General features: G+C 48.6%; 4 protein-coding genes across 4 annotated transcripts; 2 read left to right on the forward strand and 2 right to left on the reverse strand.

Annotated features, from left to right (window-relative positions):
- F4812DRAFT_415306 (uncharacterized protein) lies at nt 1–1,440 on the reverse strand. Its single transcript, XM_047932968.1, has 2 exons — nt 1,302–1,440; nt 1–1,250 (listed from the first exon to the last, which is right to left on the reverse strand). Exon 2 carries the CDS (start codon nt 915–917, stop codon nt 183–185), a length of 735 nt encoding a protein of 244 aa, XP_047794065.1. The 5' UTR covers nt 918–1,250; nt 1,302–1,440; the 3' UTR covers nt 1–182.
- Nucleotides 1,441–2,081: 641 nt separating this feature from the next.
- On the forward strand, nt 2,082–4,292 carry F4812DRAFT_190892 (uncharacterized protein). Its single transcript, XM_047930129.1, has 7 exons — nt 2,082–2,492; nt 2,546–2,889; nt 2,957–3,203; nt 3,262–3,318; nt 3,376–3,687; nt 3,741–3,900; nt 3,964–4,292. The coding sequence occupies exons 2-7, from the start codon at nt 2,567–2,569 to the stop codon at nt 4,164–4,166; spliced, it is 1,302 nt and encodes a 433-aa protein (XP_047794066.1). The 5' UTR covers nt 2,082–2,492; nt 2,546–2,566; the 3' UTR covers nt 4,167–4,292.
- A 4,296-nt stretch (nt 4,293–8,588) lies between these two features.
- Nucleotides 8,589–9,621, forward strand: F4812DRAFT_190935 (uncharacterized protein). Its single transcript, XM_047930130.1, has 2 exons — nt 8,589–8,889; nt 9,110–9,621. The coding sequence occupies exons 1-2, from the start codon at nt 8,691–8,693 to the stop codon at nt 9,490–9,492; spliced, it is 582 nt and encodes a 193-aa protein (XP_047794067.1). The 5' UTR covers nt 8,589–8,690; the 3' UTR covers nt 9,493–9,621.
- Nucleotides 9,622–9,638: 17 nt separating this feature from the next.
- Nucleotides 9,639–14,456, reverse strand: F4812DRAFT_415311 (uncharacterized protein). The gene is made up of 6 exons (XM_047932969.1): nt 14,099–14,456; nt 13,822–13,973; nt 11,513–13,750; nt 10,779–11,458; nt 10,041–10,710; nt 9,639–9,980 (listed from the first exon to the last, which is right to left on the reverse strand). The coding sequence occupies exons 1-6, from the start codon at nt 14,124–14,126 to the stop codon at nt 9,951–9,953; spliced, it is 3,798 nt and encodes a 1,265-aa protein (XP_047794068.1). The 5' UTR covers nt 14,127–14,456; the 3' UTR covers nt 9,639–9,950.
- Between the last annotated feature and the right edge of the window lie 447 nt (nt 14,457–14,903).

The following is a 14,903-nucleotide window of genomic DNA, read 5'->3' on the forward strand; positions in this document are numbered from 1 at the left end:
CTTATTTCTCTTCGCCACGCCTAAGAGAAAGGGAGGGAATAGAGCTGGAAGCATATGATATTTGGACGTTGTCGGAATATTCATAATTCATAGCTCCCTAAATCATAACGACCTCATATGCAGCGTTAACAATAGAATTCCATACGACACAACATATACCATATAACCCCATCCATCTTGCCCTAATCCATCCTCCCCCAAGCCATCCTCCCCCAAGCCATCCCGCGGCCAAGACAACGGTCAGGATTGATTGTTGCCGTGGTAATAGTAACAACGGCCCTTAAGACTAATTCATCTTTGAACTCATCACCTTCCTCCCTCCTCTTCGCCCATCCACAGCCGCATACCAAGGAGTTTCCGTGGTGAGAAGCGATGTCGTGAGGGCAGACATACACCTTCTTCGTGCCCCACGTGGCCGCGAGGTCTACCTTGCTGCCCGCCGGCGCCCCGCTCATGTGGGCGTGCATGGACGCGCTGCTGACGTCGTCGTCGACGACCACCGTCCTCGTGACCGCCACCGCGTCCACGTACTTCCTCCCCTCGATCCACTCCGCCAGCCTGCGCACCCCGAAGTACCGCGCCGCGCCCAGCAGCGCCGCGTACCGCGCCTGGTCGAAGGTCAGGCTCGCGCTGTCGAAGAACATCGGCAGCGCCGCGCTCCGCAGGTAGGCTAGCACGTGCTCGAACAGCGCCGGGTCCGCGTCCACGAAGTATGACCCGTCCGCGTCCGCGTCAGCGTCCGCGTCGCCCCACTGAGCCGACAGCCGCGCCGCGAAGTACGTGCTCTCGGCAATGAGCGTGTCGCGCAGCGTGGTGAACCGGCGCTCGCCGACTTGCAGCGTCACGCGGTTGGCCGGGTTGCTGAAGCTGTCCCGGGTGGTTGTCGCGCCGTCTGTAAACGAGCTGGAACCGCTCATTGTGTATTGGGGGGTAGACGGCGAAAACTGCCTGACAAATAGCACTAGGTAGTTAAATGAAAGGAAGTATGATAGTTACGATAGATAGGTATCTGAGGAGGTTTGGCTGTGAAGCTATTTTGCGTTAGGTGTGTACATGCGGAATAGGAGATGTTCAGGGAACGAGGCTGCTGGGTTCCAGTATCGCAGATACCTACCTAGGGTACCTAGATTTACATACACGGCATTTGGGGGAGGTAAACACAAACAGCCTGCATATCTGGTCGGCCACATGCATGTCCAGTGCGGGATAGGTAAGTCGTGCGACGCTTGAACATTGTGTACAGATGATAGGTACGTAAGTGGGATCTTTAAGAAAGCGATATATTCTAATGACACGAAAAGTAACGAGTGATTGCGATACCCAAAAATTCACTTGTTTCACTCTTATAAGATGGGAATCCCTGAAAGACTTCAACTTTACAAAGGGCTCTGATAACCTCTTTGCTTACCTAGGTATTTAGGTACCTGGCCTGCCATGCTGTGCTGTATTGCATCCAAGAGTCAGAGCGTATGGCCATAGGGTCTCAAGGCTTCTTTTCCGTAGCAAACGACAAGCGGGGTTATTACCGAAAAGCGGCTTATGGCTATCCGTGCTTTAGGGACGAAACCATAGATGATGTTAATTACATCTTAAGAGTTTGCGCCGCAGTAGTTGCGCTGCGGCTGAGCAAGGCGCTTCGTATGTTATAGCATGTGTTAGGGACTACATAGGCTCTTATGGCTCTCTATGTGACCGGCGCGGGATTCGCTTGGAGACTGGAACACTCTCAACGGGATGGAAAATCGGTATCGTTATTATAATTTTATCCATCATAGGCAAAATACGACGCAAGCCTGATACCTGGAGTGCTCTGCCGACCAGCGAACTTGCTGGCCAAGATTCGCCGCCGGGATATGAGGCTCCAGCCACGCCAATGCCACCTCACGAGGTACCTATTAACGAAGTTCCGCGCAAGCCGCTCACGTCTAATAAAAGATTATGATATTTGAGGACTTAGGTCACTATGCAGCAGCATCAGGTTGGGCTGCAATGAGCGGCCGGCTTGCGGACAGGTGGAGTGGGCTCAGAGGCGTGACGCCCGACCGTCGACGTTAATAGCATTGGAGCTGGGTACCGTGATTCGAGGTTGGCTACCTCAAGAGTAACGTAATAGCTGGTATCGTTATCTCTAAGAATGCCATTGCGACCAATGAGTCCAGACTTGACATTCAATCAGTTACTTGCTGCGACTACATTGAGGAGTTACTTGGATTCAGCTCTGATGTTATCTCGCAGTATTGCACACGCACCACACCCAATCTTTCCAGCGCTTACATTGTAGCCTCTTTTGGGGTAACTTCGAATCCCGGGCCTGTTTTCTATATGGCCGACCGAAGCACTGGCGACGTGGGTAACAGATTTGATATTGCAGCTATCACCACTATGCAAAAGAGATGGTTAGGCCTCCGTAGCAGTTACTAAAGCAGTACCACCGCCACCCTCTTCCCCAAGGACCAATAGGCGAGATGGATGAACTTGCATGAGAATGATAGGTATGTCAGATATGAATATGCGATACATGTATATCTCTGATTGGCTTATCTAGAAACGCCACAATGAAACGCTCATGGTCTATTTGGGACCGAAAGCCGGCTGGCCTTTCAGGAATAATATGTGCCCAGTTCCCCCCGTCCATGTCAGGCTCAATATCCTTCTCACGCATACCTTACACACTTACCTCCGTACTAGCACTCCTGAGAGTCTTGTCAATATGATGTGGCCGGACTTGTTCACCTCTTTATACCCCCTTTTATTGCCAACAGTTCTCCTTATCGCGTGCGCCATAGGAGCATATGGATATCTCTTCCGTTATGTTACATCACGCCGTGAGCCGCGGGAAAACATGGACAGGATTAATGTCTATGCTGATTACGACGAAGTGCACCTGGAGTAAGTGCCCTAATATAGCAGATAATTAGTACCCTAGCATATATAGGTACCTAACAGTGAGGTTTAGTATAGTAGCTGTTCACGGCCTGGGAGCGCATCCATATTATAGCTGGAAGGGCAAAGGACCCCTTTCTAGCTCTGCCGCCGGAGAGTCACAAGGGCACGATGACTTCTTGAAGAAAGACTTTAAGAACGTCAGAATCCTCTCCTATGCTTATAATGCCGATTGGTTCATGGACGCCTCGCTGTCGACAGCGTCGCAGAAGGCTCTGACGTTTCTGAGAGCACTATCAGAGTTCAGGAAGAATACGAAGGTCAATCTTACTCCTTATCTACCCAAGATATCCTGTATATCTAACTCACTTCCTACAGAAAAACCCCCCTATTCTCTTCATCGGCCACAGCTTCGGTGGGATCATCGTAAAACACGTAAGTGCCTTGGTCTAGGTAGTCTGATTTTTCAATATTCCGCTAACATTTCGGAAGGCTATTTGCTTCGCGCACTCCGAGTTGTGCTTCGAAGACGTTAATCGTAATACCGCTGGCATTCTCTTTTTGGGAACTCCTCACCAAGGTTCCCTTGTTTCTTCGTTTGGCAAAATCATTGCCCGACATACCAAACTCTCTGGGTCTAATGCTATGTTGTTGAAACTGTTGAGTTACGGCAGTCCCGCATTGTTAAACTTAAAGAGTGATTTCTCTGCAGCTATAACGCCCAGGCCTGGTCAAAAACTACTACCAGTGTACTCATTTTATGAAACTCTACCCACGTTTTATTGCGGTGTATCGCTTGGTGTGGTATGTACCTATTTACTTTTCTATCTAAGTCGTGTCATTAACTTCATGTTCAGATCGTAGGGCCTCAATCAGCTACTCTTGATATTGGACAGCATATATCAGTTGAGACGGATCATTCTGGTTTGAATAAATGCAAGGCAAAAACTGATCAACTTTACGTAAAAATCTCCTCAGCTATACGAGATGTCCAATCCTGTCTGCAGCAAGAGTCTAGTAAGTTAAACAATGTCCCCAAACTCTCGATGACATATCATGGCTGAATAAAGATATTTCTAGAGCCAATTGCCGAATGGATCATGGGGTCAAAGGACCATGCTCAAATTTACAAGCATCAAATGGATCACGAACGAGCGAGAGGCAAAGTCCGTGCCTATGGTGATATAGGCGAGTGGCTCATCGAATCGCCAGAATTTAAGACCTGGAGCGATGTTGAAGATTATACTCGACCAATATTTTGGCTACGCGGTGGTGGTGAGTGAGAATACAACCGAAGGTTCAATGTATCAGTGTGTTAATACTTGGCATGCAGTTGGCACAGGCAAAACATCCGTAAGGTTGGTACCTACTACCCTCCTCTTCCCCCCCGAATTACCTTCCCATGTCTTTAAAGAGGCACTGCTCATAAACTTGGTAGCTCCGAGATTATCGAGCTGTTCTCCAAGGGAAAGTACCTACGGCAACCACGAAAGATCGTCTACGTCTACTGTACCACAGACCACATTTTGGATTCGATGCTCCGTTCGCTTGTTCTTCAACTCGCAATTTTGAGCGAGGATGGTCCAGTTCAGGCTCTAATCTCGAACAAATACTATTCCAGAGGTGAAGCCAAACAAATGAGACTAGATGATTATAAAAGTCCCAAGTTATTATCGGAATTGTGTTCAGCTTATTCGGAAGTCATCATCGTTATTGATGCGTTGGATGAATGCCCTGCACTGGATAGTGTACTGGACACACTTAAAAAGGTCCAAGAAAGCTCCTCAAATAAAGTCAAGCTATTCTTGTCAAGTCGTCTACATGTGGAAATCGAGGACGTTTTTACAAACCCCCAATGCTTAACAATCGGGGAAAATACGGCCTGTAGGGACTTGGAGCAGTATATCAATACGGAGGTTGATGCGCGTCGTAATAGAATCCCTGGATGGGTTGAAAAGGGGTTCAAAGACAGGTTAAGAAATGCATTGATTCAACATGCACAGGGAGTGTCAGTTCTCTATTCCAGTGCGGTTATAAAGCCCTCTGCTAATACCTCACCTAGGTTCCGCTGGGTCGAACTCCAATTCGAAATCTTCTTTGACCCAAATTATCCTTTCGAAGTGGAAGGAGATGTAGAGGATGAGCTGAAGAATCTCGAAAATGGGCTTTCGATGACTGGATACTCCAAAGACTCGATGGCGAAATTGAATGAAGCATATGATCGCATACTTAATAAGCGTCGAAAAGATGCCCGCAACATTATAACATACGCCCTCAAGTGGGTTTTATGCTCTATAAGACCTCTAACTCCAAAGGAACTGGTCGAGGCGGTACTCCTTTCCCACGAGCACGAATCATCTAACAAACGGCGCGAAGCTCTCGACTCCGAAAAGATCATCCAGCTATGTAGCAACTTGATCTCATTGGATCACTCTTTCAGACGTGTGAGGTTTTCTCATCATTCCGTCAAAGAGTATCTCATGAATTCGGAGTATTGCGGTACCGAATTCGATCCTCAAACATGCCATGGCTTCATTGCAGAAATTTGCCTATGGTCGACATATTATAGTCAAACAAAGGTTTCCTTTATGAAATCCTACATCAATTATTTCGCCCTTTCTCATTGTTCCCGAGCCGGGCCTGTCAACAGGACACGCAAAGGATTTCGCGACTTACTTGGCTCCTTTTTCAGGCAGCCCGATAAGATATATAGTAAGATGAAGATGTATTATCACGGTTACTATCAGCGTCACGCCTTCATCGACGCTTGCATTTACAACCTTCACGAAATTCTTGAGCTTGCTCTGGCGCAAGCGACTAATGATTTAAATACACAACAAATTCTAAGAAGGAGGGGCCTTAAAGCTGCCTGCGAACACGATTCTTATGAAGTGGTAAGAGATTTGCTAGACGAGCCGGAACCAGTGGAAGTAACCACCGGACTAGTCAGAGTAGCCTTGGCTCATAGTTCTATACGAGTCGTAAAACTCATCCTGCAGAAGTACGATAGTATGGACATCACATCGGACATGACGGCATGCGCCATAAAAAACGAAATGTTTGGGATTGATGCCCTGAAAGCGTTGAAGCATCACTTTGGCAGAGTTCCAGTGAGTCTACAGGCTTACCATGGGGCGATATGGCATTCCGTGGAGATGCTGAAGTATTTGTTCGCTGAGGAAGACCAACCACCCGAAATTAAGGAGCTCGTTAAGCACGCTTCAGTTCACGATGAAGAGTTAATGTCAATTAATTGGCATTTCAAGGGAGATACTGCTACACTCCAGAGCCTCCTCCTCCGCGCGGCTCGAAATCTTAAATCTGATGGACACAAGGTCATGAAGTTTCTGGTGGAGCATGGTAAAGAAGCCGTAAACCTTACAGAAGAAATCATCTGTGCTATCGCATCAAATCATGAAAATGGCCTGAAGATGTTTGAGGATCTGCTTGAGGCCGGGTGGGATATTAGCGTCACTAACACAGAGACGGTGCTGCGCTCTACAGTAGGTCAGAGTTTTGGGGGAACACAATATCCTATCGAACTTCTTAGGCTTCTTAGGCGCCGATTAGAAATTATCCCCTCGGAGACTCTTATTTTATATGTCCTTCTCTCCTACAAGAATGTCGTCGCATTTATTGAAGAGCTGTTGGACTGCCACCACGGAATTCTTTTCAGTGAAGAATTTTTAGTGGCTGTGGCACGAAGGTCTCGATGGGTAACTAAGATCTTTACAGAACGCGTAGATCGGATCCAAATCACACCGCCAGTCGTAGCGGCTGCAGCTGCCAATGAAAGTATTGGAAACGAACTTATAGAATTGATGTTGAACAAACAGGATATACTAGTTGACGATACAATCTTAGCAGCCGCGGCTGGAAACCGAAGATTGAGTGAACAGCTAATCAAGATATTGCTGGATTACAAGAAAGATGCATTGATCGGACCTAGCATCGTAGAAGCTTTGGCCAATAATACGAAGGAGGATGTCGCAAGGACTTTCGAACTTCTCTTAGAGCACGACCCAAGCATCGAAATATCCGAATCTGCGCTTGAAGTAGCTTTTACCAGCAAAAAACTGGGAGTTTGTAGACTTATGGATCAGTCACCACGAAGGTACATTCCGAAAGAGGCTCACTATCACAACAGAATTCCTTAGGCTAGCAGCTATGGGATATCATAGTGGAGAGAGGTTGACATTCCTACTGGACTGTGATGAAAACTGTCCGGTCACCGAAGCTGTCCTCATGGCCGTGATTAGGAATAGGAGTTCGTGGGGCTATGAGACAGAACCAAGCGTTCGTAGTTCCAACTTCAATAAACTGCTAGATAGAGCTGGCATCGGCGTTACGAAGGATATGTTAAAGCTATCAGCAGAAATCGACAATAAAGACAGATGGATAACTAAGATCTTCTTAGAATATCAAGACGACCTCGACATCGGAGACATTCTCCAAGTTGCGGCACAAAACAAGGACTACACGGAGGAGATGTTTAAGTTCTTGCTTGACTGGGACAAGCATTGCCAAATTACAGAAGACGTTGTCGCTGCTGCTGCCCGATCTTATGGAGGCAGCTTGAAGGCTCTCCTCGAGTGTGAACGGCACGTTCCTGTCACGGAAGATGTAGTCATCGCGGCAGCTAGCTGCAGGGGAGAGGGCGGGACATCTAATCTGGCGCTGATTTTAGATAATCGGCCTCAGACTGAGATTACAGAAAAGTTAATGCGAGTTGCGCGGGATATATACTTCTACGGTGATGGAAATGATTGGTACGACCAACTAGATGATAATGCGCATCTGATGTTTCTAATGCTGAAGAAGCATCGTCAATTACACAACTCGGCCACTTAGGGACGGAAATAGTGCGGGTATTATTAAAGTATTATACCCGTGAACTTGGGCATTTACTAGGTTAGGGTATTTCAAGGGAAATGACCTCGGTCGATTTTACACTGATATGGCGTTTAGAAGATAAAAATAGGCGGGTAATAATACTTCATATACCTGTTTCCGGGTTAACATTAACTACCTAACTGGCTTTGAACATATGATAGTTACCTCTATTCGATATCGCGCCATGCGTTCACATAGACATATGATATAGTGCCTATATCATAACCCCGTTCCGAACCCGGCCCGTGGGAATCCATCCTTGTTCTCGACACGACGAGGTTTCCGATTCCCACGCCATCCTATCACCACTTAAGCTGGGTGGTGAATCCTCCGCGCCAAGAAGCAGGAAGCGGCGGGCGTGCTGTGCTGTGCTGTGCTGTCTTTTGAGGCGCAGTAAAACCCATCGGAACTTACAACGAGCAGCAGAGCTTAGTGATCCCTCCACGCTTTCTGGCAAAAGTCCGAAGTCTGATTAATGCATACGGACCCGCAAAGCCTCATTTTTTGGTTCAATCGGCGCCGCCCGTCATGGTTCAATAGCCTGTCCCTTCCGCCCGAAAAAAACACCCCCCGGCCCGTTCGCCACATCACCACCACCACCACCTCCACTACCACCATCACCAGCACCGCCGTTCTTCTTATTCTTCCTTTCCCCCCATTTCATACCTATATCTTAGGCTCTTTTTTTATTTTGCTCCTGCTAGCTTAGGACTACGTATCTTAACCACAAACCTCTACTACAAGATAACCATCGAGGCATCTACTTAATTGGAGCAGAATCCTACAATTTTTTTTATATCAACCCAAGACACAACCACAAACACCAGGTTAGATACTTACTACGCTTAACTTCAATTCACACTCATACATACCTCACCCCCCATTCCCCCCTGAATCAAGATAAACACGGGTCTATGGACATCATCATCGGCATTCGTGATTCCAAGGGAAGCAGCGACAGCAGAGCTGCCAGCGGCGGGGGAACCCGATACATAGTGCACCACCACCCCGCCGGCAGAGGTTCTCTCCCGGCGTGGGCATACTTCGTTATAGTCTTGGGCATCGTGTGGGTGGTCGCCTTCGTCCTCCTCACCTGGCACTTGTTTCGAAAAGGTAAATTTGGAATCATCTCATCTCATCTCATCTCGGGTTTCCCCTACTATACCCTCACTTTCACCCTTCCACTCCCCTTACGACACACACACACATTATATATATAATACCTACCTAGATACATCCATCCATACAATACACCAAGACCATAAAACCACCCCATCCCCATCCCCATCACCACCCTTCCAACCGAAGCTAACCGCACCCCCCAAACCCACAGAACGCCTCAACCAAGACAACAACGACGATGACGATGACAACGACAGCCGCCCGCCCTCCCGCCCGTCCAAAGCGAGGCTCTTCGGCCGCGCGGCGGGGCGAGCCCTGCTATACATGACGGGGATCCAGGTATTCGTGTGGGCGATCGGGAAGACGCGGGCCAGGAAGGCGGACAAAAAGGCCGCCAAAAAGGCCAAAAAGGCCGGGCGGAGGAATATGTTGGGAGGCGGGGGCAGCTCCTACGAGAAAGTCGGAGACGACGACGAGGAAAGGGGGTTGGTTAGTAAAGAAGGAGACGAGCAGCGGGTACTGGTAACGCCGCCGCCGACGACTCGTTTACCCGAAGCTCCGCCTGCTTATTATTACAACGACAATGTTCGCTGAAAGGGAAAAAGTTTTGTTTTGGATGGATTCGTTTTTGATAGATTAACTAGTAGATACCTACCAAGGTATGTAACTAGGTACGTATGTCTCTAGGAAAAAGTCACAAAGATCACATCACAGATGCTATGCGATATGTTACTTATATCTTTAAGGGGTTAAAAGTAAATTGTCGATAAGAAATTATATCTGGTTTGTAGAGGCAACATTTAGGGATTTTACGACAAAGAATTACATACAGAACTATACATTAATCATTGGCCTTTTTTTTGGGTCAAACTTGCAAGGCCTTGTTGGCTCTTCCTTATTGAGCTTCGCAATTCAGCTTCCAGTTCGTTTGCGCAAACTTCCAAAGGTCCTACATGCTCGGCGCCTATACAAATGAGGTATCTCACGAATCAAAACAAATAATCATTAATCTTCTGTCTCAAGATGGGGATTTGGTATGCTAGACCTAGGTTTTAGGACTGGTTAGCGAGGTGATTCGCAGCCTAAGGATTGAATTAGTGTCCCCCGATTCCACGTAAAACGTTGGCGAAAAATCAGCTTACCCGTTCCAAATTATAATCGTACTTCTCTAGAGCGTTCACAGCCTCCGTTCTCGAGTAACCCATGCCAGTGAGGTTCTTGACGATGGGATCATCGTGCTTTCCTTCGTCACTCAATGCTCTTCCTGCAGTACTGGGTCTGCCCGAGCTCTGACTTTGAACAGGGCTCTTGTTTTCTTCGTTGTTCTTGGTAGGTACGTCGCTTGGCGAGTCGAAGCCAGAGAAAAGTGCCTCCCAATCTTGGTTGTTTGGCGCTGCGGGAACTTGACCGGGGAAAGAAGGGGCGTTTGTATTGTTAGTTGGACCGGCACCAGCAGTAGCAGCCGATGTAGATGAGACCGTGCCGAAATCATAGCTGCTGTCAATACCAAATGCGTTTGAAACGTTAGTCGATTCGCTCTTCGGCTGGCTTGGCGGCGGGCTGCTGTCAAATACAGGGTTGAAATCATCGAGATTCGATCTAGATAGGTTAGCAAACTCGTCATCTGCTGAACCCTCTTTGGCGTCTTCGAGATCGGCGAAGTCATCATCTGGGTCATCGAAGGCGTTCTTAGGTGCGGTGGCTGTTGCATTTATTACTGTAGTTGGAGTAGGGGTGAATGATTCTCCAGCCCCCGACGGGGAAGAGAATGAGGGAGAGGCTCTCGGCGGCTCAGGGAAATTTGGTAATTCACTTTGTCTGGTATTAGCGCCATCGCGAAAGACTTCAAGAGTTAATACACGAGAGATTAGAAGTCATACTTAGAAGGGTGGGAGGCGTGAGATGCCGTCTCTGCGGCCGGGCCGTCGGTTACGGCAGTGCTTGATTTTGAAGCTGCGGGAGAAGCCGGGGCTTGGGGCTCCTTGGCTTCGGTCTTTTTGTCGGGGGGAGATGCGGGCGCGAAATCATCGTCAAATCGGTTTCCCTCGCTGGCAGAGTCCGATTCATCGTCTCTCTCAAGCTCGGAAATAGGAGGGAATTCTGAGCTAAATGTCGAGAATGCCTTGTAACTATCTTTGGTAGACTTGTCCTGAGGCTTGCCCGAGGTGCTGGCCATGCTTGCAAAAGCGGAATCGAAATCTACCTTTGCATCACCAGAATTTTTCATGTTCACAAATAGGTCACTGTCCCTGTTGCTAGCATAAGGCGTGGTGGGAGCAGGAGCTGTGGGGGTCTCGTCAGGAAACGAGCCGGGAATAGACCCTTCGTTAGGGCCCTTGAATTTCTCTTCGGTTTGTGTAGGGGACCATCTTTGGTTGGTATCCGATGCCGAGGCGAAACTCTGACCAGTAGACGCGGGCTCCAACGGAGCAGGAGTAGAAGTCGAGGCAGAGGGAGTTGCGACGCTGTCACCAGACCTGCTAACAGGGGGAGAAACTTGTCGCGAAGGTGATAGAGTCTCGGACGTCTCACCGAACGGTGCGAGACTCGCGTTGGGCTGCTACAACTCAGTTGAGACGGGGGGCTCGGGTGCGGGGGTGGAATGGGGACTCACGGTGGGCGTGGAACTGGTCGGTGTAGCAAAAGATCCTATGCTAGCTGTAGAGCCACCGGTATCCTGGTGCTTAAACGAAGTTATCGGAGGTGATGAAGTGCTCTCGGACCCGAAATCACCAAAGATGTCGTTGAAGGACTTTTCGCCGTACGGCTTAACAGGAGGCGAAGTAAATGTGCCCATTATGTCTGTACTCCCGGTCCGCCTGAAGAACGGATTATTAGCACTGGCAGTCGACGGAGCTGGACTAGCAACCTGAGTAGAGGTTGCCACCGGCGAGCTGCTATTAATCTGACGGGACAGCTCTTCATTGCTCTTTGTAAGATCCTCCATTTCGCTCTTCAGCTTGTCCCGGTCGCCCTCGACCGTGGAAAGCTGCTTCTTGTTAATAGCAACCATTCCCTTTTGCTGTCGAGCTTCTAATCTCAACTTTTCTAGTTGCGGTTTTAATTGCGCAATTTCGGTATTGACAGAGCTGATCCGCTGCTTAAGAGCCGCATTTTCTTGCTGATCAGCCTGAAGAGCTTGAGCGACTTGCTGGTGCTGGGTCTGCAAGTCCTTGTAGGTGCCGTCGATTACAATCAACTCGTTCGTAAGCTTTTTGGTCTCTTCGCGTACCTTTCGAAGTTGTTCTTCTAGAGTACGGACGTCTTGGGCTTCCTTCTCGTATAATGCGCGTAGTTGAGACAGGCGTTGTTCAAAGTTCTTCTTCTGCTCGCTTGCCTGGCTGATCTCGTTTTGCGTCGAGCTACGTTGTCCTTGTACCTGTTGCATCTGCTTTGACAAGGAACCAACTTGGTTGGATAGGTTGGCTAGCTCTGCCGTCTCGTTTGTGAGCTTCTTGCTGATTTCCGGATCGTTGTCTCCAAGGAGATCGTCCATAGCGGAGACAGGAGGAGCAGGTGCCCTTGCAGCCGAACCGGTCGAACCACCGGTATCGTGAGAAGTCAAAGTTTTGCCGAAGGAAGAGGACGGAACAAAGGGCCTGAATGTATTACCAGTAGGGGAAGCCCGGAGCGGCGAAGCTGGTGGTCCGCTAGCGAATGGATCCCTCGTTGCTGAGCCTCCTGTCGAAACAGGAACTTGGGGTGGAGCGGGGCTAGGCGAGGCATCAAGACCAAATAGATCATCAATGGCAGATTTCGGCTGAGCTATCGGCTGAGGTATAGGTTGAGGTATCTGCTGGGGTCGAGGCGGTAGCTGCGTCGGTGAACCTGGGGCATCGAACGGGGACGGGCCGATTGGAGGACGAGGCGGCTGGTTTCGCATAGAAGGGGGGATGAGGTTCGGAGGAAGGGTCGTAGGCAGTGGCATATCTCGCCTGCTTCGCTGTTGACGGATGAGGTGCATAGCAACCGCAAACGTATCTCGTGTCAACCGACCTTCCGAATTGATGTCTGCAAGATCCCAAATCTGGGCCAACGCATCCTCGGCCAAGCTAGATTGACTCAGAAACGGCACAGCTTCCTCGCCAGTGATGTATCCCTTGTTCGTCTTATCTAGATCGGCGTAAAACTGATCGAATCTTGCCTTGTCAGCAGGCGTGATCAACCAATCACTTCCAGTCGTTTGCGGGGCTACGCCTGTAGGCTGAGGACCTAGAGGTGGTCTTCCTAGAGGGCTTGTCGTCCGTAAGTGCGCCTGTCCGCTCAGTTGTCGTGGTATAGCGGGTACAGGCGGGATTGCGGTTGTTGGGCTCCGTCCCGATGCCGAGCCGCGTCTCGTAGCAGCTTCGTAGAGCGCGGCAGGTAAAATATTCGGGAGACCTCTTAGAGCACCAGTCTTCATAGAAGTGAGAAGATGCATGGCAATTACAAATTCGGTCAGTACAAGTGCTCCCCTTTGCTCCGTATCGGCAAGCTGCCAGATGCGTCCTAGAACTTCGTTGGGCAGGCCTGACTTCTCGAATATATTCTTTGCCTGATCACCAGGTAGTATGCCACCATTCTGCAAATTTTGTCTCTCGAATAGTCCAGCATATTGGGCAACCTTCTCAGGCGTCAGAGGTGGTATCCGTATAGGGGTATTACCTGTCCCCTGTGCCTGTATAGGTGGTTGAGCTGGGGGGACATTGGCATTGATGTTAATTCCTTCGAACCGCGGTAAGGGGCCTTGCTGAAGAGCGAGTTCAGGTGTCGGTTCTCGTCCGGCTTGAGCATGACCGATGAGTCGCAAGACGAATCCAAAGCCGGCAGGTGTTAAAAAGCCACGATTCTCCTTATCTGCTATTTGCCAGATCTGCCAGTGTTGAAAAATAAATTAGCATGCTCTTACACTAAGGGAGATGATAGAAGGGTAGTGAAACTTACCTCACCAAGAATGCGCGAGTCCAACCTTGTCTTTTCGAAGAATTTCACAGCTACTTCGCCCGTCACAACGCCGACATTATCGGTGTCTGCTTGTCGGAAGAGTTGACCGTATACTCGCTTTTCTTCGGGGGTCAGGTTAAGCGCCGGCGCGGCTGTTGGTTGGGACGATATAACATTAGTTCCACAGCGTCACTTATAGAGATACGTAGGGAAATGCCATCAATAATACATAAATGCACGCCAGCATGTAGACAGAATAGGAGTTCCCGCGACTTACCGGCATCAACGCTGGGATCGGCAGACATTATTGCGCAGCCGAGGCCTCACTCAGGCTTCGATTTGTGGAAGAGCTCGGCGTTTGAAGATGTCGAACAATGATTCGGGCGCACAGGAAAAGTCAATTAAGGATGCGTTAGAGTTGAAATAAAATCGCTTTCGAATAGAAAAAAAAGAAGCATGTAGTATACAGCTTCAGCAATAAGAAGCGGTCGGAGATATGACCTTGTTTGGCAAAAGGAAGGGTAAGGTAGGTACCTAAGTAAGTGATGAAGTTGGGAAATGTTTTGTGGTTTAGGTACCGTCTCCAACTACGCTTTTTCCTAAGGAGGCTGGAAGTTGTCAACCTTACTAGTCTTACTTCTCTGAGGTATTGTACAGGGTAACCTTGACAGCCCCTACAGCCCCTACCTCTCCTACCTAAGGGACTAGGTATTGTATTGTACCTAGGTACCTAACGTAGGCGGGGGGGAGGGGGGGCCACTTTTAGTTTAGTTCTCTTGACTCTTGAGTCTTCAAAGCTCCGGGGTCCCGGGTACACATATGTATATCTCTCGCATTACATAACCCAACGTACATATACATTGCAGAGCATTAGACATTTATTAGTGTCTTTCCCGCGGTTCCATACTGTCTAATTAACGCGGTAAAGGTATGATTTAATTTAAAAGCACTGATATTTTATAAAATGAGAACATACCTAACTATGAGGTAGGTATTAATTTTATTTCTTGAAAGAAACCAACCGAATGTACAAATAAAAGGGATTAAATATAGCTCTTTACATAGGTAGTGGGCAAGGACAA

Source organism: Daldinia caldariorum (assembly GCF_022478825.1).
Source record: "Daldinia caldariorum strain CBS 122874 unplaced genomic scaffold F4812scaffold_2, whole genome shotgun sequence".
NCBI classification, from domain to species: domain Eukaryota; kingdom Fungi; phylum Ascomycota; class Sordariomycetes; order Xylariales; family Hypoxylaceae; genus Daldinia; species Daldinia caldariorum.

Coding starts and splice junctions, on each gene's coding strand:
- F4812DRAFT_415306 (XM_047932968.1), bottom strand. CDS start 917: ATGAGCGGTTCCAGCTCGTTTACAGACGGCGCGACAACCACCCGGGAC.
- F4812DRAFT_190892 (XM_047930129.1), top strand. CDS start 2,567: ATGGTCTATTTGGGACCGAAAGCCGGCTGGCCTTTCAGGAATAATATG. Junction 2,890..2,956: donor TACGACGAAGTGCACCTGGA/GTAAGTGCCCTA, acceptor AGTGAGGTTTAG/TATAGTAGCTGTTCACGGCC. Junction 3,688..3,740: donor GCGGTGTATCGCTTGGTGTG/GTATGTACCTAT, acceptor CTTCATGTTCAG/ATCGTAGGGCCTCAATCAGC.
- F4812DRAFT_190935 (XM_047930130.1), top strand. CDS start 8,691: ATGGACATCATCATCGGCATTCGTGATTCCAAGGGAAGCAGCGACAGC. Junction 8,890..9,109: donor CTGGCACTTGTTTCGAAAAG/GTAAATTTGGAA, acceptor CCAAACCCACAG/AACGCCTCAACCAAGACAAC.
- F4812DRAFT_415311 (XM_047932969.1), bottom strand. CDS start 14,126: ATGTCTGCCGATCCCAGCGTTGATGCCG. Junction 13,974..14,098: donor CGATCCCAGCGTTGATGCCG/GTAAGTCGCGGG, acceptor CCCAACCAACAG/CCGCGCCGGCGCTTAACCTG. Junction 9,981..10,040: donor ACGATTATAATTTGGAACGG/GTAAGCTGATTT, acceptor TTCAATCCTTAG/GCTGCGAATCACCTCGCTAA.